We start from the raw sequence: 26,925 nt of genomic DNA, 5'->3' as shown, positions 1-26,925 counted from the left end.
TATTTTGTGAGGTATGTTTAACGTACATAAATCTGAAATGCCCAGGACTGAAGGAGATCTTCAGAGCCAGCCTCATTACCGCCTTTAAACGAAGGCTTCCTCACACAGTTTCTGAAAATCAGTTATGACTTTTCTGAAGAATCTGCAAGATGATGACTATACATTCATCTTGGTAACAGTCTAGTTTCTCAGATATGAAGGAACTTCTGAAGTCTAAAAAATCTCTCCTGCTATCAATTTAGTTCATTCCCTCCCCTTCTGTCTCTGGGGGTGGGATGTGGGAAAAGAATAAACACAACTCATGTCACCTGGTCAAGAACTTGTTTCTAATCACATGTAATCTATGCCTAGGAAGTAATGAACAAACTCGTTTTTAAAAGCAGCAGGAGGGAAAAAAAAAACAATGGAATTTTTTATGCACAATTTTTGAAAGTCATTGAGAGGACTACTAAATAAATCCACCCCACCTCCAACCCTTGGCAGTCAACTGAGAGTGTTTTGTGGCTTTCTGACAGCCCAAGGTCAGCCTTAGTTAATCTCATCCTCTCAGGGATATCTACAGGGAAATGACTGCTGGGGAGATAATCTGGCCTTCACCAGGTCACTGACTTTTTTCTTAACTGTGTTTTTCAAGCAGTCAGGATCAAAAGGCAGCCCCACACAACAAAACACTTTTTTTTTTGCCATGTCACATGGCTTGTGGGATCTCAGTTTCCCCAGAGGCTGAACCTGGTCTCAGGCAGTTAAAGTCCTACCCACTGGACTGCCAGGGAATTCCCGGCAAAACACTTTTTGAAGTCAGAACAATAAACCTGTATATAGTGTTTACCAAGATTAGCACCTGCAATATGATATGGCATAACGGACTCCATGAACTTTAAAATTTTCCTATTTATTCCTAAATAGCCATTTTCCTACATTGCCCAAGACTATGACCCTTTTATCTGAAATCAGAATTTCGGATACTACTTTGGATAAACATTCATCTCACTGCTTTTAAAGTGCCCCAATTGATTCCCTCCTCATGGATTTAACGCAACACTGGGTACTGCCACGACTCAAGTCTGCACTGGTATTAGCAGATTAAAAGGATTTTTCAAATCTCGATTTGTATAAATTTTAAGGTGAAAGAAATCTGTTTCTACTATTTAGTATTTTAATACATTTTTCCTCTTAAGGCCAGATTTTGATGAAGGTAGGGAAGAAAATGTGGTATTATGTAATATATATCCAGAATGTGATTTCTATTGAATACAGTGTTCTAAAGGGAAGGTTGCATCTCTCCAGGGTACCTAACCGTGTATGGCAGTGACTCAAAGGGACACCATGGGATATTTTAAATTTCCAAGGAAAACACTACAAAGCCTGTTAGGTACTACACTAACTACTACTCTGAAGTTGTCTGGACCTGACTACTTAATGAAGTAAACAGCTAGGTATATCTTCTGGCCTAAGGGCATCATGAAAAAAATACCAAGACCCTAAGAAGCATTATGAACTAACAGAGTTTGTGACCTCTCTGTCTTAAGGCATTTCTTTCAAAGGTTTTTGCTTTGGTTTAGTTAGGAAACTGGAGCAATTAATCCACAGAATGATCTCCAATATATAATAACGCTATCTATTCTCCCTGAGTAGTATTTGGAAAAGTAGATACCTGGCTAATAATATGTGTGCTGTTTTAGAGAAGAAAAAAGCAGCACATTTATTTTCTACCAACAAGAGCCCCAGTATCTTTCCACAGAAGTCACCCTGAGACTCTTCAGCCTGGGAGAAAAGCCATCTGGCTTAATACTTGATAGGAAGTGAAAGACACAATGTGTCTGTGTGGATTCCCCATAAAGACATGGACAAAAGAGAAACAAAATAGACACACTATGAGGATCTTAATACAGCTATGGAGACCAGGGAAAATGACAGAACTAGATCATTCCAGGCCCCACTTAGGATCTCAGAGTGAGGCTCCAGTATTTTTTTTTTTTTAATTAGAACTCCTTTGGTTCTTGAACTCCTTTAGTACTAGTCAAAACAACCTTTAAATATGCAGAGCCCCTCTTTAAAAAAAAAAATCTATTCTCCAACCCTAGAAATACAGAATATGGTCTCTACTGAAAGGAAGCAGGGGTCCTTGGAGAAATAGCTCCAGGTGTGGAACAGGATATGAACAAGATGAGCCCAGAACGGCAAGGAAGCGATCACACTACCAGAGTTGTGTAAAAAGACTCAGATGCCAACTTGAAGACGCTCCAACTGGGCAAAGACGGCATAATTAGGACACTCAAAAGGATGTTAGCTATGGTGTAGCTGTTCAGAGGAAGATTTTGGGTTTCCCCTTAGAAAGTCTTAAAATAGGTATGGAACAGTAGGTAAATTTTCTTTAGGGTTACTGATAAAATTAATCAAAATAGCTGTACTTTTCAACGGAACATCCCCAGCTCTTCTAATAACAGGCCTCTTTTCATTAGTTCATTTATTACATAAAAAAAAAAAAAACCCTCACTGGCCATCACTAGAGAATGATGGACCAACTTGTCATTTTGAAAACTGATAAAGAGAACAAAAGCACATATATTTATCATTGTCCCAAGTACCACTGGGTAACTAAATACTACTCGAGGGAAAGTGTCTCTTTATAGAAATACTCCAGCTAATAAATGAAAAATGATAGCATGTCATCATATTGCAATTCCTAATGAATTGATGATATCAATGGTTGCTGACATCCCAGAAAGACAGAATCAACCAGACATCACCTGCATCCTGATGGAAGAAAAATTATCAACTATAAAGCAATCTTACAAAAAGAGGAAAATGGGAATATAAATACAGGAAGCGTTTAGATCCAACTACTAATTTACTGGAAATACAGAGATCTATATTATAGGTATGCAATCAGTAAAATCTAGTTTGTGGGCCAGTTGTTTCTTTAAAAAAATTACTAAGTCTTAAAATGCATACTGACCCACAGATCCTGTTTCAAATAAATTGCTAGGAAAATTAACAGGAGTCGATTGAAAATCTAAACACTCACTGGATATATTTTATATTAAGGAATTATTATTTTAGATATAATAAGTACTCTTTAGAAAAATATCCACAATACCATTATTTTTTAAATATTTATTTATTTATTTTTGGCCGTGTTGGGTCTTCGGTGCTGCACGCGGGCTTTCTCTAGGAAAGCAGAAACAAATCATCAGTTTCCTTATCTTAAAAATGGCAAGTTGGGGCTTCCCTGGTGGCGCAGTGGTTAAGAGTCCGCCTGCCGATGCAGGGGACACGGGTTTCTGCCCCGGTCCGGGAAGATCCCACATGCCGCGGAGCGGCTGGGCCCGTGAGCCATGGCTGCTGAGCCTGCGTGTCCGGAGCCTGTGCTCCGCAACGGGAGAGGCCACAACAGTGAGAGGCCCGCGTAACGCAAAAAAACAAAAACAAAAACAAAAAAGGCAAGTTGATACAGAATGACTGAGAAGATAATGACTAATAATAATTATCATCAAGCAATTCCCCAGGACCTTCTGTCAACACACAAGGAAACAATCACAGCTGGCACTAGTCCATGGTCCCAAACCCTAGTTACTACAAACTACTGCCAAGCTGGAAGCCTTTCTGAAGAAAGGTCTATTATTAGAGGAGCTAGGATGTCTAGCTGGAAAGTACAACTATTTTTGAGTGTATGTTAGCCTAAATACAGCTTACCTGCTATCCATACCTAACTTTGAATCTTTCAAAGGGTGGAAAATAAAACTTCCTCTAAAAAGCTAGTTGGATGCATTTTAGGGACACACTCATGATTCTTAAATTCTCTAAGCACCCCAATTTCTACAATTTCAGAATATCCTTTGATTTCAGGTGTATTTATACAACGTGTACCGAGCCCTTCCACCTTGCTTCTATTAAAAATACACATAACCCTTCAGAAAGCAATGAAAAAACCACCACCAGAAGTATACCAAACAAACATGCGATATGGGCATTATCTTTGCTGAGATACTTTTCAAAGATAGTAGTTTTGTAAGTCCCACACATTCATAATATTTAGGATGGGGCTCTAACATACCTTGCTTGTTTAGCAGCTCAAACTTTTAGACTTTTCATTAGTTCAGCAGGGCAATAAAAGTACTCTGAGATATCTTTTTAAAGAAAAAACAGAAAGATACTGATAGATAACTAACACTCAGAAACTCAGAGAGAAGGAAAAAATTCTTTACACCAGTAATTTTATCAAAATTATAGTAACTGTGAACAGTTATTTCTTTAAAGAGATGTACTGACCCAAGAGGGATTCTCTAAAGGGTTAGTAGGCAGGATGTGTCTACTGTGATCAGTGCAAAGGATTCTGCACGGCCCCCAAAGGGCCCCCCAGCACCTGGGCACGCTGGGTTTGTACATCTGATCGCGGCAGAGCCTCCTCTTAAACCACTGCTCATGCACTTCTGATTCAAACCAACCATTCCTTGCTGAGGACTTAAGAAAACTATTCACACATAACACGCTTTCTCTCAGAAATCCCACAGAGAACTCAGTGGTATCAGCTTGCACCTGTGTATTTAGTATAAAGTCTGAAGTTGTTTTATCCCCATTTTATTTATTTATTTATCTATTTTTGCGGTACGTGGGCCTCTCACCGTTGTGGCCTCTCCCGTTGCGGAGCACAGGCTCCGGACACTCAGGCTCAGCAGCCATGGCTCACGGGCCCAGCCGCTCCGCGGCATGTGGGATCTTCCCAGACTGGGGCACGAACCCGTGTCCCCTGCATCGGCAGGCGGACTCTTAACCACTGCGCCACCAGGGAAGCCCTATCCCCATTTTATACACATGGAAGTCAAGTCAGGGACAGACTAAATTACTTCAGTAAGGCCACAGAGTAAGCAAGTCACCACAATTTAAAAAACAAAACCAGGGCTTCAACCAGCCACAACTACTGAGCCTGTGCGCCACAACTACCGAGCCCACGTGCCTACAGCCCATGCTCCACAACGAGAGAAGCCACTGCAATGAGAAGCCCGCGCACCGCAACGAAGAGTAGCCCCGATCGCCGCAACTACAGAAAGCCTGTGCACAGCAACGAAGACCCAATGCAGCCAAAAATAAATAAATAAAATAATTTTTTTAAAAAATAAAATAATAAAAACTACAAAACCAAATATAAAACTCCATTCTAGTTTAAATATAAACACCATTTATATTTATCCTTTCATCTGTCCTGTCCATTCTGTCCCCTCCAAACCTATCCACCTGGACCCATCCCACAGGCTCATGTCACCCATCCTTTCCATTAACCACTCCTCGAGCATTTACTTGTACTGAGCATCACACGTGGTGATGGAGACACAAAGAGATTAGTATCTAGAGGACTTGTACTTTTACCACGAGCCAGGCAAGATAATTACATAAAGGACAAATGATTTTGAGGACTCTTCCAGTGAAGGCATGTTTCTCAAAATCATATTTGATAGGTTTAAAAAAGTTAAGTATGAACAACTAGTGGCAGAACACAGATCATCTAAATTCTTTTGCTAAGGTTTTCATATGCAGGGAAAGTTGGTTTTTTTTTGCAGTGCGCGGGCCTCTCACTGTTGTGGCCTCTCCCGTTGCAGAGCACAGGCTCCGGATGCACAGGCTCAGCGGCCATGGCTCACGGGCCCAGCCGCTCCGCGGCATGTGGGATCTTCCCGGACTGGGGCACGAACCCATGTCCCCTGCATCGACAGGCGGACTCTCAACCACTGCGCCACCAGGGAAGCCCGATGTGTGGGGCAAGTTTTAAAGATACAGTAATCTCTGCCATTCTTATCTCTCTACCTATAAAATGACATTTTTAAGTTTAATTTCACATGTCAAGTGAGATAGTATAGTCAAACTATGCAGAATTGATACCTAGAATTACCTACCATTTTTTTTTTTTTTAAATAAATTTATTTATTTACTTTTGGCTGCATTGGGTCTTTGTCGCTGAGCGCGGGCTTTCTCTAGTTGTGGTAAGCAAGGGCTACTCTTCTGTGTAGTACGCGGTCTTCTCATTGAGGTGGCTTCTCTTGTTGCGGAGCACAGGCTCTAGGCACGCGGGCTTCCGTAGTTGTGGCTCACGGGCTCTAGAGCACAGGCTCAGTAGTTGTGGCGCATGGGCTTAGTTGCTCCGCGGCATGTGGGATCTTCCCGGACCAGGGCTCGAACCCATGTCCCCTGCATTGGCAGGCCGATTCTTAACCACTGTGCCACCAGGTAGGCCCTACCATGGTTTTTTAATAATGCAGGTTTAGGATACGTAAATGTTGGGACTTCCGTGGTGGTCCAGTGGTTAAGACTCCGCACTTCCAATGCAGGGGGCATGGGTTCAATCCCTGGTCAGGGAAGTAAGATCCCACATGCCACTCAGCCAAAAAAAAGAAAGATACATAAATGTGGAGAGGCACATATATTATCTACTTGTAATATTTTTTTAAATGAACCAGAGTTGAGCCAACTAGATTTTAATGTCTTGTAAGGAAAACAAAACACATTTCATTCAACTATGAATCCTTTGATGACTAAGCAGCTCATGAACATGTTTCAACAACAGTAAAAAAAGCAGCAAACACTAGAAATATTTATAAGCCATCGTATAGTGGATGTGTGGAGATCTCCACGTGAAGTGACATCACACCTACCGTAGTGTCATTGCTGGTAACATAAACCAGGACGTCAGAGGAGTTCCTGCCATTGATGTATCGGTAGCAGTTCCAAACACAGCTAATCAAGTAACCCTGTAAGTAAGTAGTGATTGTTAGAGATTTAATTTTCAAAGTTCAGACAATTTACAATATCATCATGGATAAAGCCATATTGCAAAATGTTCATTTATATAAATTTTAAACACACATTAACTCTACTAAACCGAGAAGGCTTTAAAATTACAAATGTTGGATAGAGTAGCTTTCTGGCCAAGGGTGATACTGTAGCCTTACTACACAGAAGGTGATGGGGAAGGGTGGGGCTGAAAAGAGAAAGAGAATTTCCAAGAAAAGGAAGTTGAAAGGAGCAATCGCCGCAAACATTTACTGCCCCCAAAGAACAATCAATTCATTAGCCGACTCTCATCACACTGTAACTCTGGGTCTTTCGGATCGTTATTCTATATCATTATATATGATTTTATAATACAAGTCAACTTAAAAAAAAAAAACGTTCATAGCACATTAATTCGCTCTGTGATCAGTACAATTCACTAAAACATTTCCATTTTCACAATGAAATATCCACAGAAGATAATTAAAATTAAGGTCCAGAATAAAGACATGCTGGAAATAGAAAGCATGAGCTCATGGGAGATGTTTAAAATACGAAGTCTTTGTACTTTCATTCCAATCATGTGCAATCAGATTAAAACAAAATGATTTCAAAGCCCCTTTCTAGCTGTGAAATTCTTTGATTAAAAGGTTAAAGATGTGGAAAAAACGGAGCCCTCCTACATTGCTGGTGGGAATGTAAAATGGTGTTGCTTTAGAAAACAGTCTGGAAGTCCCTCAAAAGGTTAAACAGTTAAATGTGGGGACTTCCCTGGTGGTGCCGTGGCTAAGAATCCGCCTGCCAATGCAGGGGACATGGGTTCGAGCCCTGGTCCGGGAAGATCCCACATGCCGCGGAGCAACTAAGTCCGTGCACCACAACTACTGAGCCTGCGCTCTAGAGCCCACGCGCCACAACTACTGAAGCCCACGCGCCTAGAGCCCACGCTCCACAAGAGAAGCCACGCAATGAGAAGCCCACGCACCACAAACAAAGACCCAACGCAGCCATAAATAAATAAATAAATAAACAAACAGTTAAATGTGACCCGGTGGCTCCATTCCAAGGTATATACCCAAGAGAAATGAAAACATATGTCCACACAAAAACTTGTGCACAAATGTTCACAGCAACATTATTTGTAATAGCAAAAGAGTAAAAACAATCCAAATGTCTGTCAACTTAGGACTGGATAGACAAACAAAATATTCCATTGTATGGTATATTCATACAATGGAATATAATTCAGCAATAAAAAGGAAGTTCTGATAACATGCTACAGCACGGATGAACCTTGGAAATGTCAAAGAAGCCAGTCACAAAGGACCACATATTATATGATTCCATTTATATGAAATGTCCAGAAGAGGCAAAGCCATAGTGACAGAAAATAGATTAGTGGTTACCAAGGGATGGGGGTAAGGGCAAACGTCATATGGTAAAAGTGTTCTAAAATTACATTGTTTAACCACAGAGCTGTGTTTATACAACTCCGTGAATATATTAAAAACCACTAAATTGTACACTTAAATGGGAGAACCTTATGATATGCGAATTATATCTCAAGAAAGTTGTTTTATAAAAAAAGAAGACATTTAACAACAAAAGGAGTGCTCGTCAACACTTTTCAGAAGTGAGGTAAATGTTCTGTTGTGAACTCACAATGCTGTCTTAAGCTGCATTCATACTTTTGTTTTTTTTTAAATTTATTTTTGGCTGTGTTGGGTCTTCATTTCTGTGCGAGGGCTTTCTCTAGTTGCGGCAAGCGGGGGCCACTCTTCATCGCGGTGCGCGGGCCTCTCACTATCACGGCCTCTCTTGTTGCAGAGCACAGGCTCCAGACACGCAGGCTCAGTAGTTGTGGCTCACGGGCCTAGTTGCTCCACGGCATGTGGGATCTTCCCAGACCAGGGCTCGAACCCGTGTCCCCTGCATTAGCAGGCAGATTCTCAACCACTGCGCCACCAGGGAAGCCTGCTGCATTCATACTTGGTGGTGATTATTTCCTACAGTGAGACTTTCTGTGATAATGTTAATATGAAAATGCATAATGCTATTTTAGTAAAGTGTTTTCTGAATGGCAATAATCTGAAACCAGAGATCAACAATGAGAAAGAGATGGGAAGGGCATTTTTCTTGAACAATATGTTGAATTTACTCAAATCTTCAGTTTACTCAACAACGCTCTTGCTTCTCTATTAAAACAAACAAACAAACAAAACCCTGGACTCATTGAGAATTTTAATACAAATAAAAAAGGAATGCTTGGACATATTCTGTTGTGTACTATGTAAGAAGTCATCCATTATTTTAGCAGTGAACAGAAGGTTCTTTTAAGACAAGAACTCTTTCTGATGTGAGGCCTCCAAAATGACAAATCTATAACTGAAGGTTAAACTGCGGAGGGGAAATACCCAGTGTCTGGGGTCCCATACACCCAGTCAGCATTCTTGAATGCCCCCTGCAACACCAGGGGCGTTCACCCACTAAACACTCTGATGGGAGAAAAACCTGGCCTATTGTCTCTAAACTCATTTCAATGACCAATAATTTATTTCAATGACCTTATTTCCTATTTGACATTTCTGTAATCTTGAATAAATTAAATATTTGGTATATTTCCCAAACAGACTTGCACTGACAAGAGTACATCCATCAGCTACTTGCAGAGCTAGGTGGTAAGCGTTGTTCCCTTTACCAACTAAGGACAGAGAAAAACTGATACATGTTGTGATTTGGGTTCCCAGGGAATCACTAGTGATAAAACTTATTAAAGAGTAACAGTGAATTTAGGTTGTGAGAGCTACTAATCAGGTAAACTGTTATGTGAAACTGCAACACATATATGTGTTCATATTTGTTTAAACTAATAATTACTGAGTCTCCACAAGGGATAGAATAATGAAGGCAGGGTCTACGTTCTCAAGGAAATGCAGTCTGGTTAGTAGAGATAGATACATATATAATGAAATATTAACACATTACACACAGGTTGGAGACAGTGCTGTGAACCATCTATAAGATGCCTTTTATTAGGTCATTATGATAAATAATATTGTTTGCAGTTGATAAAAGCACCACAGACAGGGCAGGGATTTTTCTTATTCACCACCAAACCCTAGCAGCTAAAACACAGCCCGGCACACAGGAGACCCTCAGCAAATATTTACTGAATAAATAAATGAATGATGCATCTTCCCATCCATTAGCTCAATTAACCTCACAGTTACCCTTCACAATGTTTTCTTAGCTATTACTGCTACTTAGTAAATGAAGAAACCAAGGCTCTGGTCACATAGCTATATGGCAGTGACACAAGGTAAATCTAGGTCCTCTGACTCAAATCTCAAGTAAGCATTTCCAATAAAGATGTAAATGCCTACACAGTTAAAATGCCTTTTTTGAGCGCAGTGGGAGGTGCCGGCTTCTGGGTAATGGCACAGGGTAGCTTGGTCAGACTAACCTTCTTCCAGGTAAAAATGATAAAGTCTGGAATAAACACACACAGACACACAGACTCTATTTGAAGGCAGGGCTGAAGGGCCCAAAACAGGCAGAAGCTAAAGGGGAGTCTACCCTTGAGTGGCAAACTGCAGTGAGTGGGATTTGAGGGTCTGAAGCCTTTTGCCAGTGGCTCTGCCCACTCTCCACACAGCTGGTGGTCTGACTAAGAAGCCAGGAAGTTGGGGTGTTGAGGTAGGAGCTGCAGGGGCAGGAAGCCTCAACATCCGTGTATAAAATTCACCCAAATCCTTGACCACTAAGCCACACATGCAGTAACAAGCCATGCAGAGCATGTTGTATGGAGGGCGATGCAGACCTCACTGACTTTCAATGAATCACTTTCTTCCTACTCCTCTTCAACACATTACCATTTAAAATGACTTTTCTCCCTAAATGCAGCTTCTTCAAAACTCACCAAGCTTGGTTTTTAAAGAATTCGGCAATTTTATGCCAAAATAAAGACAATGAAAGATGTTAAGAATTAAAAGTTCAAGGTCTAACTTAAGAATTTTCTACTTATTACTAGCACACAAGCACAAATTATAATGATGTTTTTATTATCAGGTTTACAAAGATGAAAAATAGCACTCGACGGATGAGGGTGAGGGAAACGTGGCAGATGAGAGTGTTAAGGCATTCAACTTTAGGGGAGATCAATTTGACAAACTATCAAAAACCTTCAAATTATGCATACCCTCAAATTTCAGGAAATAGATCTTGAGAAAATAAATGTATAAGTATACAAAAGATGTAATTAATTTAATATATTCACTGCCATACTATTTATAAGTGAAAAAGTAGGAACTATCTCAATGTCCAACAATAACTAATTTATAAAAATGATAAATTCATAATAGACTGTTACAGAATAATGTTCAAAATCGATTACAGTTTTAAAAACAAATTACAGGGACTTCCCTGGTGGAGCAGTGGTTAAGACTCCACGCTCCCAATGCAGGGGGCCCACGTTTGATCCCTGGTCAGGACACTAGATCCCACATGCATGCCGCAACTAAGGAGCCTGCGTGCTGCAACTAAGGAGCCAGGCGAGCCGCAACTAAGGAGCCCACCTGTTGCAACCAAATATAGTAAATAAATAAATAAATATTTAGGGAAAAAACCCACAAATTACAAAAGAATGTATTCAGAGACTTGTAATGGATGCTATGGTACTTAATACACACCACATAAATGTACAACATTATATTATTTACATCCAAATAGATTTTAGAAGAACCCTGGGTTGGCCTGTGGAAGTCTGGTTAGTGTTTATCTCTCTCATATAGATAAGAGAAGGAACAGAATTGTGAGGAATTCAAAAAGCAGTTCAGAAATCTAAAACAAGATAAACTAACAGCAAGTTTTCTTACTTCTTTAGCATTCATGAATACATTTAGTAATATTTAGACCGTAAGTAAAATCTTCATGCTTACCTTAAAAGTCAAGATAATGCTGATGAACAGAAGAATAATAAGGACCAAACAGGTAGGATTCACTGACATGATATCATCTTTGTAAGGAAAATCAGGAGGCTACAAAAGAAAAGTACCTCATTAGCAAATCTCATTAACGATCCAGGATTCTATTCCATAAGCATTAACCAGATGTGCTTATCAGAAAGCAATTAATTAAAGCAGATAGTTATTATTTAAGGACAATACAACATTTCTAGTCTACCTCTACTAATGAAAAAGCTATAAACAGTGTGATGGGGAGAGGCTAGTCTGTTCTTAATTCAGGCAGTAACTCTCAAAAAGAAAATTCAGGGCTTCCCTGGTGGCGCAGTGGTTGAGTCTGCCTGCCGATGCACGGGACGCGGGTTCGTGCCCCGGCCCAGGAGGATTCCACATGCCGCGGAGTGGCTGGGCCCGTGAGCCATGGCCGCTGAGCCTGTGCTCTGCAATGGGAGAGGCCACAACAGTGAAAGACCCACATAACGCCAAAAAAAAAAAAAAAAAAAGAAAGAAAGAAAGAAAAAAAATTCAGTGGAAGATTCATGAGACGTAAAGACCTAATTCTGCCCTCCAACCATATAGAAAGTTAGAAGTCAATGGTCTTTACAACTCCTCAAAATTTGGATTTTCTGCAAATTCTGGACCATTCTAATGGGCTGTGTAGGGCAAGGGTTGCAGAACCCTATTAAAATAGTGTCTTCTTAATATAGAGCATTTTTGCTGATGCTACTTCTCCTCAAAGAGCAGAACCTTTATATTAGTAGGTTTTTACAGCATTTTAAAAAAATCAAAACTATTATATAGAATGGATAAACAAGGTCCTACTGTATAGCACAGGGAACTATATTCAGTATCCTGTGATAATAATCGAAAAAGAATATGTATATACATGTATAACAATCACTTTGCTGTCCAGCAGAAATGAACACAACATTGTAAATCAACTGTACTTGAATTAAAAAAAAAAACGAAAAACAAAAAAACACAAGTCCTACCATCTGACCATAATGATTAACTACCAGGTCAAAAGAAACCCTTTTAGCAGGACTGAAATCTGCTACTGTGGTTCACGGGAATGACAGGATGTCACCGTGAATCTCGTGCTCAGCACTGATCGAAGCTCTCATTGCAAACGGATCGAAGCTCTCATTGCAAACGGATCGAAGCTCTCATTGCAAACGGCTTACACAGTGTGCACAGAAGGCAGCCCCGTGTGCGGTCACCCTTCATCTCCCCTCATCACCCACTACTATGTGTCTGGATCCCACGTGAGCAGTATTCCCAGACATAACAAAGGAGAAAACTCGTGACTCATGCCTGGCTCCTCCTCCCCAGGATGAGCCTCGCCTAGTGGTTTTCAGAGTCTCCTTTCACTCTGGCAAAATACCTAAGTAATAAAATCTAAGTCACTTTTTGTGATCAGCTCATCAAACTGGCCCCTGCCCTTGGAGCCTAAAAAGGCTGTCTGTAGTACTGACCTCAAAGGGCAAAAATAAAACAAACTGGGGCTTCCCTGGTGGCGCAGTGGTTGAGAGTCCGCCTGCCGATGCAAGGGACACGGGTTCGCACCCCTGTCCGTGAAGATCCCACATGCTGCGGAGCGGCTGGGCCCGTGAGCCATGGCCGCTGAGCCTGCGCATCCGGAGCCTGTGCTCCGCAACAGGAGAGGCCACAACAGTGAGAGGCCCGCGTACCGCAAAAAAAAAAAAAACAAACAAAAAAAAACTGATGTTATCTACAAGACCAACACAAAATCATATTGTTTCCAGGAATGTGGGAAAAAAAAAACAACCGCTATTACAGTGGAAATATATGAGCCTTTCCACAAAGATCTTTACACTCTTTCCCCCAGAAAAGTGAACGTGGTCTCTACATCCACTTAAGACCAATCAAAACACACACATAACTTACTTTAACTGTGTTTTACAAGACTCCACATAAAAAGAACGGGCGCTAGGATTAAGTGGTGCTCTCTAGCAGCCTTCTCAGACAAGCCTCCCCAGATTCACTGTATATCTCAACTTGTCAACAGGAGGGGCAACAGCAGTGGAAATTTAATGTCCCCTTTCAGTGCCGTCTCTTAGGCACTGTGATAACCTGCAGGTCTCGCTCTTCCAGCCCAGACTGATCTTCAAGTCGAACATGCAGAAGATGCCTACTTGTATTATTTGCTTTATAATTATAAATAAAAGTAGATAGTGAGTTTTTAAACTCCTATGAGGATTATTGTGAGCACCACCAATATTATGACTTTACAACTGGGTACGGAGTGACTGGACAATGCAGGTGGAACAGGAAGTAGTGACTGAACAATGCAGGTGGAACAGGAAGTCTTGGTAGTATCCTGAGTGTTCTAAACGCTGGCCTGCACATTAGCCTTTCTCCTCCTTATAAATCTCCAAATACATGGGATGGAGCACGCAATAGACTCAAGTAGTCAGAACTGGCATGTGACTTGCCTTGGTGTCCCCTTACTCCAACCCACCCTCTCCCGGCCCCCTCACGTGATGGGCTCTGTGGAGACTATGTTTCCTCCACAATTCCAGGACGATTTTAGGAGCTCAGTGCCAGATCATTATTACAGAGTAGAATTCAAGTCCTGAAAGACAGAGGTAATTCTACAACCTGTTCATCACATATAACACTTAGCTGTTATCACAAGAGATGACACATAAAATTAGCACATGGGAAATAACACCACAATTTTCTTGACACTACACTCTACGAAAACATAGATCTATTTCTAAGAAACAACAAGAAGCTATCTCTTACAACAATGACAACCTAACGCTTTTAAGGAGCAACACACTGGAGGCTTTTCATACTAGGTCTGTTGAGTACTAGTCACGTGCTCTGGGCCAACTGCCAAAAGATCACAAACTCCTGTGGCCACACTTCCTACCTGGCTCCCTCCCCTCCATCCCTCTTTTCCACTGAACTTCTTGACCTCCATTTTCACATCAACCCCCCAGTCTGTATCTCCATCCCAGAAAAACCCCGTTCCTTCCCCCATGCTCAGAAACTACTATTTTTTTTAAAAGGAAATATTTTATTTATTTCTTTATTAATTTTTGGCTGCATTGGGTCTTCGTTGCTGTGCGGGGGCTTTTTCTCTAGTTGTGGTGAGCGGGGGCTACTCTTTGTTGCGGTATGTGGGCTTCTAATTGCAGTGGCTTCATTTGTTGTGGAGCACGGGCTCTAGGTGCAGCGGCTTCAGTAGTTGTGGCGCACGGGCTTAGGTGCTCCGCGGCATGTGGAATCTTCCCGGACCAGGGCTCGAACCCGTGTCTCCTGCATTGGCAGGCGGATTCTTAACCACTACATCACCAGGGAAGTCCTCAGAAACTACTATGAAAACTAAAGACTGAACATTCTATTCTCTCCATTTAAAGCATTCTAAGATTTTGAAGAAATTAAATTTTAAGGTACATAATTTAAAACACGAAGATTAAAAAATGTGAAGGCACAGAAGTACTCTAATCTCACACCCTCCACGAGCTTCTTAATAGCCAGCCACCAATATTCACTATGGTCACAAAGGACATTTAATATTGTAGAAAACCAGCCCCAGAAAGATGTTTGGGGCTTCCCTGGTGGCACAGTGGTTAAGAATCCGCCTGCTAATGCAGGGGACACGGGTTCGAGCCCTGGTCCAAGAAGATCCCACATGCCGCGGAGCAACTAAGCCCGTACACCACAACTACTGAGCCTGCGCTCTAGAGCCCATGAGCCACAACTACTGAAGCCCGCATGCTTAGAGCCCGTGCTCTGCAACAAGAGAAGCCACTGCAATGAGAAGCCCGCGCACCGCAACGAAGAGTAGCCCCTGCTCGCCGCAACTAGAGAACGCCTGCGCGCAGCAACAGACCCACCTCAGCCAAAAATAAATAAATTAATTAATTTTTTAAAAAAAGAAGTTTGAAGAAGAAAGGGGTTCTATGGTCAAATAAGTTCAGGAAACAGTACATGGTAGAGTTTCACTTTTCCCATACACAGCAGACGCAAAAGGCTATCATCCTCTGCTGATAACTGAGCAAACTGCATTTTACAAAACTAAGACAATTAGTAAGTAGCTTGTAAATTAGGCAGGCACCTCTAATACCATCATCACCAACTTATCTACCTCAGGGGGTTATGTTTTCCCAAAAAGCATTCTAAGAGATAAGAAAATCTTATCTTTATTCAAAAATCTCTAATCAGTACTCAGATGCAAGTGAGCCACAAATTAATATGTATATGTATATTTATCTCTACGTCTTTTGTATTTCTAGCTTAACCAGGTCTCCCTCACGAAGAGACACAGTAATTATAAAGGTCACATACCAGCTGTCGTATGTATTCCTGGATGGAGTTTGGATAAACAAGCACGGTGACTGCAACCAAGGTGTTCAGGGCAAAATCAAAGATCTGGTAACAGAAGAAGGGGATGATCCAGGCCGCGTGTTGCTAAACGTAAGACAGGACAGGATGTTAACATTTAATATGTTCAATATTACAAAACAATATTTTTTTGAATTCAGAGAAATCTTTTCTTAATCTGAAGGGAAACGGAGGAGTAGAAATTCATTAAAGCAGGTCATGATGGCAACTTGCTAAACCAAACAAAAGCAGCAAACCAACAAGCCTCAATGAACACACTTCTGAGACTGTAACATTGGTTTTCCACGTAACATTAGCAAGAGATGTAAACTTTTAAAGATTCTTACAGGAAACTGAGAACGATCATTCCTCACTTCTTACAGATAGCTGCACAGATTACATGTGTAAGGGACCAAGGAAAAGGCCCAGGACCTTATTTCTAAGCTGCTTACCTTGTATGCTCCGTAAGTAGCCATTGCACAGATCAGGATCATGAGAAGAGAAATTGCGATAGCAATGCACATGTCTGCAAAAAAGTTTTTTTAAAAAAAGAAAGTCAGTAGTAGCTCCACTGTTTTAACATTTTTTAAAGCCACTCCTCAAAGGCATTTTGTTTATAAACCAATTATAGACAAGAACTTTATACTAAGTTAAACACCAGAGTTCCTTTGGAATCTGAGACGACCATTGTTAAGGGAAGCAAAGTGCCTAAAAGATTTTCTCCCTAAATCACACATAGGTCTATATTAAATATATCTATAAATATATCTATGTATATATATATTTCAAAGTTTGGTCTTCTGGTCCACTGAATTATATATATAACAAATAAGGTATTCTTTTTCTTATCAGGACCTTTATGTCTCTGTTTAGTCTAGAGCCCGCCAACCTCTCCAATCTCCTCTCATCCCATCCCACACTTTCCTGCTCACTGTAATCCAGCCATACCATTTAGTTCACTAAACACAGCCAAATCATCCCATGCCAGGGCCTCACATTTGCAGTTCCCACTGAACAGAAGTAATGTCGCTCATATTTTCACATGATTGGCTCCGCCTTTTTAATCATTCAGCTCAACACCTCCAAGATCTTCCCTGGCCATCCTAGCTAATGTGACCCTCCCAGTCATGCCCACGTGGCTGCTGCATTTTCTTTACGGCATGTTTCACTACTATCTAGCTCATTCGTGTACTGTCTGTCTCTGCTAGAGGAACCTTCCTGAGGAAAAGGAGCTGCTGCTGTGTCTCGTTCACTACCGCAAACTCAACACCGAGAAGGTGACAGATGCCGCATGTGCGCGCTGAGCACTTGTACTGTGGTCAATCTGCATTGAGATGTGCCGTAAGATTGAAATGTACTCCTCATTTCAAGGACTTAGTATCAAAAACAAAAAAATCCCATTAATGATTTTTATACTGATTACAAGCTGAAATAATATTTGGGATATACTGAGTTAAATACATTATTAACGTTAATCACCTGTTTGTTGTTACCTTTTTAAATGAGGCTACTAGGAAATTTAAAATTACTTGTGTGCTTGTATCATATCTTTGTTGAATAGAGCAGCTCTAGTACAAAGCCTGTTTCACAGTAGGTACAAACTGAAGACTTATTCTGATTAGAAGTACAGTATATCTGGGTTTCTGAAGGTAACGTGTAGAGTTATAATCAGGCTAAGACAGTACAAAAACCCTTGCAGTAAAGTATCTGTATAGTGCTGACAGTTTCCAAGGTATTTTCACAGATACCTCATTGAGTCTTCATTACTCTGAGGTAGATGTTACTGTGCCCAGTGAATGGATTATGAAACCAGGGCTCAGAGGTTATGTAACTTGCTGAGATAGCATTTGCATCAAAAGGCTAAACTATGACTAATCCAGCTCTTATGATTCAAAGTTTCGGCTCTCTCTGCTATACGATGCTGCTTCTACTTAAGCTTTTAAATACTGACCAAATGAACCAACCTAGGCTGTCGCTTAGCTACAGGTATTTCTCCAAAGGAAAGCATTCCAGTTCTAGAGCCACCCACACTATATCCTCAGCTTCGGAGATGAGAGGATATTTTAAGCAGGTTTACAAACAGAATCATAAGGTCAAAGTACTTTCTGTGTCAGATGTATATATATCAACAAAGACCATTTGGCACCTTAAAAAAAATGAAGCTTCCTTAAAATGGTCTCTAGATTTAATGCAGTACATTTATAATAAAGTTGATGACTTTTACTAAAGGAGTAAAAATTTGACTCTCAGAAAAAAAGAAGGTTATAAGAGAAGGTTATAAGAGATAATTAATACTAGTCAGTACTTAAAAGAGCATGATTTCTCTCAGGATACATATATATTTTATAGTTTACTTTATAATTTTAATGCTAAATGAACTCACCTTCCCTTATTATGAGGGAAGAGGTACCAACAAGGACATTTCATGTATGCCTCATAGTATTTTTGCCGGGCAAGTAACCTGCCCAAGGTTGCCCAGCTGGCAAGTGGTGGATGAGCTATTCTACCCCAGAAGTTTAACTCCAGAGGCAATGCTCTTAGCCACCATGCTACCCAGCTGCGAAGGAGGTAAAGCAAATGCAGTAGTGGAGGTCAAAGTCCTGGGAAACCAGAGAGCCTCCCTAAAAGGAGTGGACATTCTTTGTTATGTGCAAAGCCTATCAGAACTTGTAGTAATCTCTAAAACTTGATTGAACTCAGGCAGAAATTTATTATTTTCTTTGTCTTACTTTGACGGTTTCCAAATTCTGTACAAGCCTATTTTATAATGAGAAAAAATGAGTTTTATAAAAGGTAGCCCATTAGAGGATACTCTTTGACTCCCTCATAGATCTTAAGAGAAATAGAGAGACAGAGAGAGAAACAAGCAAACAAAAAAATCTAAGGCTTTATTTAAAAATAAAAATATAGGGCTTCCCTGGTGGCACAGTGGTTGAGAGTCTGCCTGCCGATGCAGGGGACACGGGTTCGAGCCCTGGTCTGGGAGGATCCCACATGCCGCGGAGCAACTGGGCCCGTGAGCCACAATTACTAAGCCTGCGCATCTGGAGCCTGTGCTCCACAACAAGAGAGGCCGTGACAGTGAGAGGCCCGCGCACTGCGATAAAGAGTGGTCCCCACTTGCCGCAACTAGAGAAAGCCCTCACACGGAAACGAAGACCCAACGCAGCAAAAATAAATAAATAAATATTTTTAAAAAGAAAAAAATATATAAATATAATGGTTACATTAATATTTATGTTATAATAAAATTTATATAAATTATCTTTTATATTAATATTAGGCATATCAATAAAACCTTTATTAATATAAAATATTAATACAGAATAAAACACTAAAATCTTGAATAATTTTATGTCCTATTCTGGAAAAAAAAAGAAAACCACTCCAGAACAAAATCTCACATAATCATTAAAATTTTTAAAATTTCCATCTTTTTCAAAGAATATAAATCTCAGGAGAAATTTAAAAGGTACAAATAAAATGAAAGTCATAAAGTATCCTATCACCACTCACAGTGAGATACCACAGAAAAAATGTTAATTTGAGATGAGGAAATTTTCAAAATTCTAGTCCTATAAATGACTACACCAACCACACTGAACAGACTGAATATATCACAAGCATGTCAAATAGTTTAGGTAGGATCAAAGCGTAAATCAAATAAAAACACAGAGCAGAGAAGATAAAACAGGTTAATGAACCTTGTATCTCCTAGCAACCTAGAGCACAAGTCAGCTCCTCTGAAGTAGTGTGCGGCGTACCATGGTGAACATGAGAGTTACTCTGAGGAATGAAAATTCATTTCTTTCATAATTATGTCAACAGGCGAATGAGTAACTGGTCCTACTAACAATACAGGAACGTTTACAATCGGTAAAGTACTGGTCAGTGACAGGAATATCCTTTACTTATTCTTTGCACAGCAGCTCCACCAACCAAAGTCAGAGCACACTGTGGGCAAGTTGTTTCCTAAATTAAATTCCTGGCTTAATGACTCAGTTCTAATTTGAAAAGGTTCCAAAGAAAAGCTACACCACAGGCCACAAAGGCATAATTAGAAAGCATTTCCTGATACTTAGTCAATTAATCACTGAAATAGAATAGGCATATAAAGGAGTTCCCTGAAATGCCTTTGTTAAAATAATCTATTTCTAATTCTACTTTTCCTTAACACTTCCTTGGGTTTGTGTCCTTCCCATAAAACTGGTAGCTAGATAGATAACTAGCACCTGATTTATGCTCTCACATCATACTTGCCTAGTCATGAGTCATTCTTATGGCTCAATTTTCGGCCATGTTTTTGGCTCATGAAAACAAACAGTATTTGGGGTATAGTTTCACCATTAAGTCTAGAGGAGAACTATTTTCAGGTGAACTCACAGCAACACTATGAGCTACTGAGAGCAAAATACAAAAGCCCTCAACCCCTGCGGGGGTAAACACAAAACCCAGGTAAGTCCCTTCTATGGGGCCTCACGTTCTGAAGTTGAAAGCTTGGGGAAGAATAAGCATAAGGCACTAATTTTATTCCCCTAAAACAGAAGCAAAGCTCTAATATACTGTTTGTTATTTGTGAGGCAACTGCTTATAACTTTTTATTGAAGTAAATTCAGATAGAAGAGGGGTTTCTTGTAACTTGCTAATTTACAACTTTATTCTTAAACCCCAAATTTATTTCATGAATACTAAATAGGTGTGTAACATGGGATAAAAATGCGAGGCTGCAGAGATTAAGAGGACATAATCTTTGCTCTCAGATGCTTAGCATCTACTAGGAAGGGATGGAAGAATTCAATAGCAGATAACAGATGACAAGCTAGGGGAGTTCAGAGGGGACAATATTTTCAGCCAAGAGAAACAAAAAAGAATTTATGGGAGGATGTGGTTATTTGGGCTGGGTCTTTTTTTCCCCTCATAAATTTTCTGTATTAAGATATAATTCACATTCTATAAAATGCACCCTTTGAAAAAGCATATATATAATTCAGTGGGTTTTTTAGTCACAAAGTTGCACAGCCATCACCACTAATTCCAGAATATTTTCTCCCAAAAAAAAACCCCTCTATACCCTTAGAAGTCACCCCCCATTCCCCCCCACACTCCAGCCCCTGGCAACCATTAAGGTACTTTCTATCTCTTTAGATCTGCCTATACTGTACATGTCATATAAATGGAATCATACAATATGCAGCCTTCTGTGTCTGGCTTATCTCATTTAGAATAATATTCTCAAGGTTCATACATGTTGTCAGGTGTTAAGATTTAAACTGTAAGTTACAAAGGATTAGTTAGTTAAGTAATATACGGAAAATGTCAAGTTCAGAGAATCTCTGTTAACTCCTCACTTTCTAAGATAAGGAAATTAGCTCCTGCCAGCTACTCTCATATTGAGAAATTTATACTGACATAATTAAGTCTCATAAAGGTTGCTTATATAAAAACAGAAAAACCTGGACCTCCCTGTTGGCGCAGTGGTTAAGAATCCGCCTGCCAATGCAGGGGACACGTGTTCAAGCCCTGGTCCGGGAAGATCCCACATGCCGTGGAGCAACTAAGCCCGTGCGCCACAACTACTAAGCCTGTGCTCTAGAACCTGCGAACCACAACTACTGAGCCCGCGTGCCACATCTACTGAAGCCCGCTCACCACAACAACTGAAGCCCACGCACCTAGAGCCCGTGCTCTGCAACAAGAGAAGACACTGCAATGAGAAGCCCGCGCACCTCAAGGAAGAGTAGCCCCCGCTCGCTGCAACAAGAGAAAGCCCACGTACAGCAACGAAGACCCAACGCAGCCAAACATACATACATACATACATAAATAAATAAATTTAAAAACAGAAACAGAAAAACCAATAAGGCGTATTTACATTTTTTGTAATTATGGTCACTGGAGAACCAAGATGTGTGACTAGACCTTAAGAGAAGGAAATAAAATAAATTTAATAAAAAATATTCATGATCTATTTGGAACAATTCTGGAAACATTACTGCTGGACACTTAAGAAGACTTGCACAATTGGAAAGGCGTAAGTTTTAATTAGACTTTTTAAAGATTTCACATCTCTATAAACTTACTAAAAATCATGAAGTTGTACATTTTAAATAGGTAGGTTTTACAGCATACAAAGTATAGCGCAATAAAGTCGTTTTTCAAAAAAAAAAGATGTCCAAAATACGACACGTAAAGATGTTGCTTCTCCCTCAGCTAATCAACAAATTTAACAGTCAGAGATATACGGCAGTATTTCCTGACAACTGGACATGTGGTGCTCAAGCAGATTTCTGAAGCAGAAGGTAGGTTAGCCCTACCATATACTACACATATTTGCAGGAGAGGTGGTGAACTGGCACCAAGCTCTCATTCCCACCTTTTGAAGTGCCTTCCTATTCTGCAGAGGCTAGAAAGCTAAAATCTACGTTTCCCAGATTCCCTTACAACTGGGTGCTGGAAGCAGACAGGTTTTCCCAATTAGACGCAGACACATAACAAAGATTCCCTCTTCTGACCAAACACCTTAGGCTCTACCCTTGGCCCACTTAGTCAAGTTTTGGCAAGAATCCTACGGAGTTAGTATACCTCACTCTTGGTATCCAATGACTCTGATATCTGGTCAAATTCCTTATTTTTCACCCTCAATAGCCTATCACCCTGGTCTGCCTTTAGCAAGAATCCTGTTGAGTTATCTAGCAAGAATCCCCCAGCCTTGATGTTTCCTCTTAGTGATTTTCCATTCGCTGACCTCCACCCTGCTCCTTGGCTATAAACCCCACCTGTCCTTTTTGGAGGGGGAATTGAGCTCGATTTTTCTCCCCTACTGCAAGGCCCCCACTACAGTAGCCCATCTTGAATAAAGTCTTCCTTATCGTCTTTATCAAGCATCTGAATAATTTTTTCATTAACACAGTAAAGTTGAAAAAGCAAGTCTCAGAAGGTGTACTGTGTGAATCCACAATATAAAGTTCAACCACCTGAAACTTAAACAATAGATCACTGAGTGATACAAATATACGTGTTAAGTTTATACAGAAAAGCAAAAGAAGGATAAACAGTTCAGAAGAGTGGCAGCTATCTCCAAGATCAGAGGGGCTCTTTCGAAAGTTAAGGTAAAATTCAATTCCTCAAATCAAGTTGTGGGTGCACAAGTACTTACAATTACTCAGCTTATTTTATAAACATTGTTTTACACTTAATCAATATTTAATAAGAGGTAATCCTATAAAGAATGAGGAACTCCAAATTATTGTTAATGAAAACAGCAAGATAGGTGTTCACTGTATAGCAAACTTTTCTGAAAGGTTTGAATTTTTTCAAAATAAAGATTTGAAGTAAAAAAAAAAATGATCCTGGGCTTCCCTAGTGGCGCAGTGGTTGAGAGTCCGCCTGCCAATGCAGGGGACGCGGGTTCGTGCCCCGGTCCGGGAAGATCCCACATGCCGTGGAGCGGCTGGGCCCGTGAGCCATGGCCGCTGGGCCTGCGCGTCCGGAGCCTGTGCTCCGCAACGGGAGAGGCCACAACAGTGAAAGGCCTGCGTACCGCAAAAAAAAAAAAAAAAAAAAAAAGATACTAATACTAAATCTATGTTAAATTGTAAATCACATCCTAATTTCAAAACCACTGAAATGCAAACAACAACAAAATGCATCATCAGAGAAGCAGCACTGGACACCTGTGCTAGTTTAGTTCCTGCTCAGTCACTGGCAAACTCAAACAAATAAGGAATTCTACAGGCTTAATGTATCTAATTTTTAAAAAGTCACTTAGTAAAGTGTTTTTTTTTTAAATGGTTTTCTTGTAGGCAAAGTGGGGAAATGTCCACCAAGTTTGGTTAAGTGGAACACTGGATAAGGAGGTGAATGATTCTACCAGATGTCTTCCATTTGTCTTTCCAAACCCACCCTCACCATCCAGTTATCTGCCCTAGCAGGCACACAGGTATGGGCCATCAACAGGGCTCCCTTACCCTATGGCGTTAGCTGAGTTCACTCAATGAGGAGTCCAGACAAGGGATCAGAGAGAGGAAGAGGCTGGCTCCTGCTGTGAGGCTGCCTCGGTTGGCCCCGGACCAAAAAGGTAGCATTGCTCCTTATAAGGAGTTCAACTCTGTATGACGCTCATTCCCAGCTCTAGTAGCCACTGCCTCCCATCTCTCTTTCAGATCTAGGGATGGTAACAGCTGGTCTTGATTAAGCAAATTACTTCACCGTCCCTAGTGGTCTTCTTACACCTCCATCTTTGTAAAAAGATCTTGAAAATAAATATTCATTGAATTATCCTTGTAAAAAAATAAGATGTTGTCAAAGTGTAGAATATGTAACCTTTTGAGCCATGTGACTTAAAAGATAAAGAGATGGGACTTTCCTGGTGGTCCAGTGATTAAGACTCTGTGCTCCCAATGCAGGGGGCCCGGGTTCGATCCCTGGTCAGGGAACTAGGTCCCGCCTGCCGCACCTAAAAGAGCCCACATGCCACGACCAAGACCTGGTGCAACCAAATAAATAAATATTTTTTAAAAAAGAAAAAAGCTGAAGAGATGACAGGATGGAAGGATGGGAGGGTAGAAGGATGAAAATAAAGGGCCAGGATGGTCCTGTGGCTCCGCTCTCCCGGCTGTCGCATGTCTATTTCCTCAAGACATTGGCATGTCACGCACAAGTGGACAAGCTCTGCAGACCAAGTGCCCCGCTGGTTTGAGGGTATGTGAACAGACAGCAGGTAGGCAGCCTGGGCCTTTCCCAATGTGGTGCCAAGAGCCATATGGAATGCCTCAGCCGATCTTCTTTTCCCTTCTGTTTCTTAGTCTGTATTACCAAAGCTTTCAAACATACACAGAAGTATAATGAATCGCCAGCACCCATTCTGTTTGGATTGTTTCATCTCTTCGCTTCTGTCCATTCTACCACTGGTGGAAAGCTGGACTGTTTCCAGTTTTTGGCTATTACAAATAAAGCGACCGTGGCCATTTTCATACATGGCTAATGATGGACACAAGCATTCACTTACTGGAGGGTACATACCTAGGAGTGAAACTGCTGGGCCATAGGGTGGATGTATATCTATATAGCTTTGGTTTTCCCAAAGTGGTTGAACGATTTACACTCCCACCTGTAGCTTGAGAAATCCGATGGTTCCAAAGCCGTATCAACAGGTGGCACTGTCAGTTCTGTTCATGTTGCCATTTTGAAGGGGTGGAGTGATTCACTACTGTGCTTGTAATTTGCATTTCTTTTACAACTAATAATGTGGAGAATATTTTCATGTGCTTATTGGTCATATGGATACCTTCTCTGATGAAGTTATCTGTTTTCCTCTTCTTGATTTCACCCAGAACCACTGACTATAAAGACCATCATTTCTCCAATAAATGCAGTAGTGTTTTTATCCTAAACCAGGTTCCTATATACAGTAAACAAATTCTTCATTATTTTTATGGCCATTTCCTCCCCAGGGCAGGTGAATAAAGTAAGTTTGGCTTGAATGACAATTTTTTTTTAACTTTTTTTTTTTTTCCAAATATATTTATTTATGGCTGTGTTGGGTCTTCGTTTCTGTGCGAGGGCTTTCTCTAGTTGTGGCAAGCGAGGGCCACCCTTCATCGCAGTGCACAGGCCTCTCACTAGCGCGGCCTCTCTTGTTGCGGAGCACAGGCTCCAGACGCACAAGCTCAGTAATTGTGGCTCACGGGCCCAGTTGCTCCACGGCACGTGGGATCTTCCCAGACCAGGGCTCGAACCCGTGTCTCCTGCATTGGCAGGCGGATTCTCAACCACTGCGCCACCAGGGAAGCCCCTGAATGACAATTTTGCTACAAAATGAATCAGAAATTAATTTGGATGATCTGTTTGGCATTATGTTTGGCTCTGACACTTCCTGTTACAGTTCCTTGCCAGTCCCATTAGAATTTCACAAATAAAATTTCATGAAGTCTACTTATTTGAATTTTACCTGTTTCTCTTTGCCCCCTCACGTCCTTTTTCCGTTCCAGAATCTAATCTAGGGTCTTGTACTGCATGTAGTTAGTTGTATCTCCTTTGTTTCCTCCCATCTATGACAGTTCCCAGTCTTTCCTAGCATAGTCAATTTCTGATTACATAAATATGTTTATTTGTAAATTATAAATATATATTACAATTTTTTGTATATAAATTACGTAAAAATACAAATGTTGAAGAGATAGGTGTTTTTAAAAAGAGAACTCTTTATATTTTTTTCTTTATCCCAGTGGATTCTCCTATATGCCCCATTTTAATATAAATCATAGGGATCTGACTTTCTTCTACCAGATTATTTTAGGAAAAGATCACATGGAAAAGTGAGATACACTCCTGCTCTGTCCTTCTGGATAAAACCTTGAGATGACTACCACCATTCCAAAAAGATATCAACTTAAAATTTCTATACACCAGGAATTCCCTGGATGTCCAGTGGTTAGGGCTCCGCGCTTTCACTGCCGAGGGCACGGGTTCTATCCCTGGTCAGGGAACTAAAATCCCGCAAGCCGCAAAAAACAAAACAAAACAAAAAAATTGTTATATACCATAACTTTCAAGCACAATTCAAAGCAATTGATTGTACCCATTTCAAGGACTATTTAGTTGTATCCTCGTGTATGTTAAATATAGAAAGGTTTGTCAGCCATGATGATGTTTGACCTACAAAGTTCTTTTTAAAAAGAGATCAAAGGGCTTCCCTGGTGGTGCAGTGGTTGAGAGTCCGCCTGCCGATGCAGGGGACACGGGTTCATGCCCCGGTCTGGGAGGATCCCACATGCCATGGAGCGGCTGGGCCCGTGAGCCATGGCCGCTGAGCCTGCGCGTCCGGAGCCTGTGCTCCGCAACG

General features: G+C 40.8%; 1 protein-coding gene across 2 annotated transcripts in view; it reads right to left on the bottom strand.

Moving 5' to 3' along the window:
- LAPTM4B (lysosomal protein transmembrane 4 beta) overlaps positions 1-26,925 on the bottom strand; it is a 69,718-nt gene that overhangs the window by 18,181 nt on the left and 24,612 nt on the right. For both annotated transcript variants that reach the window (XM_030862962.3, XM_030862964.3), the window contains exons 3-6: positions 16,535-16,608; positions 16,047-16,169; positions 11,703-11,801; positions 6,648-6,743 (exon numbers count right to left, since the gene is read on the bottom strand). In XM_030862962.3, the coding sequence (XP_030718822.1) occupies positions 6,648-6,743; positions 11,703-11,801; positions 16,047-16,169; positions 16,535-16,608 (392 nt within the window). The remainder of the gene's footprint in view (positions 1-6,647; positions 6,744-11,702; positions 11,802-16,046; positions 16,170-16,534; positions 16,609-26,925) is intronic.

Source organism: Globicephala melas, chromosome 17 (assembly GCF_963455315.2).
Source record: "Globicephala melas chromosome 17, mGloMel1.2, whole genome shotgun sequence".
In the NCBI taxonomy this organism is placed as follows: Eukaryota; Metazoa; Chordata; class Mammalia; order Artiodactyla; family Delphinidae; genus Globicephala; species Globicephala melas.
The sequence above is the reverse complement of the archived record's forward strand: the minus strand, read 5'-3'. Positions and strand labels throughout refer to the sequence as shown.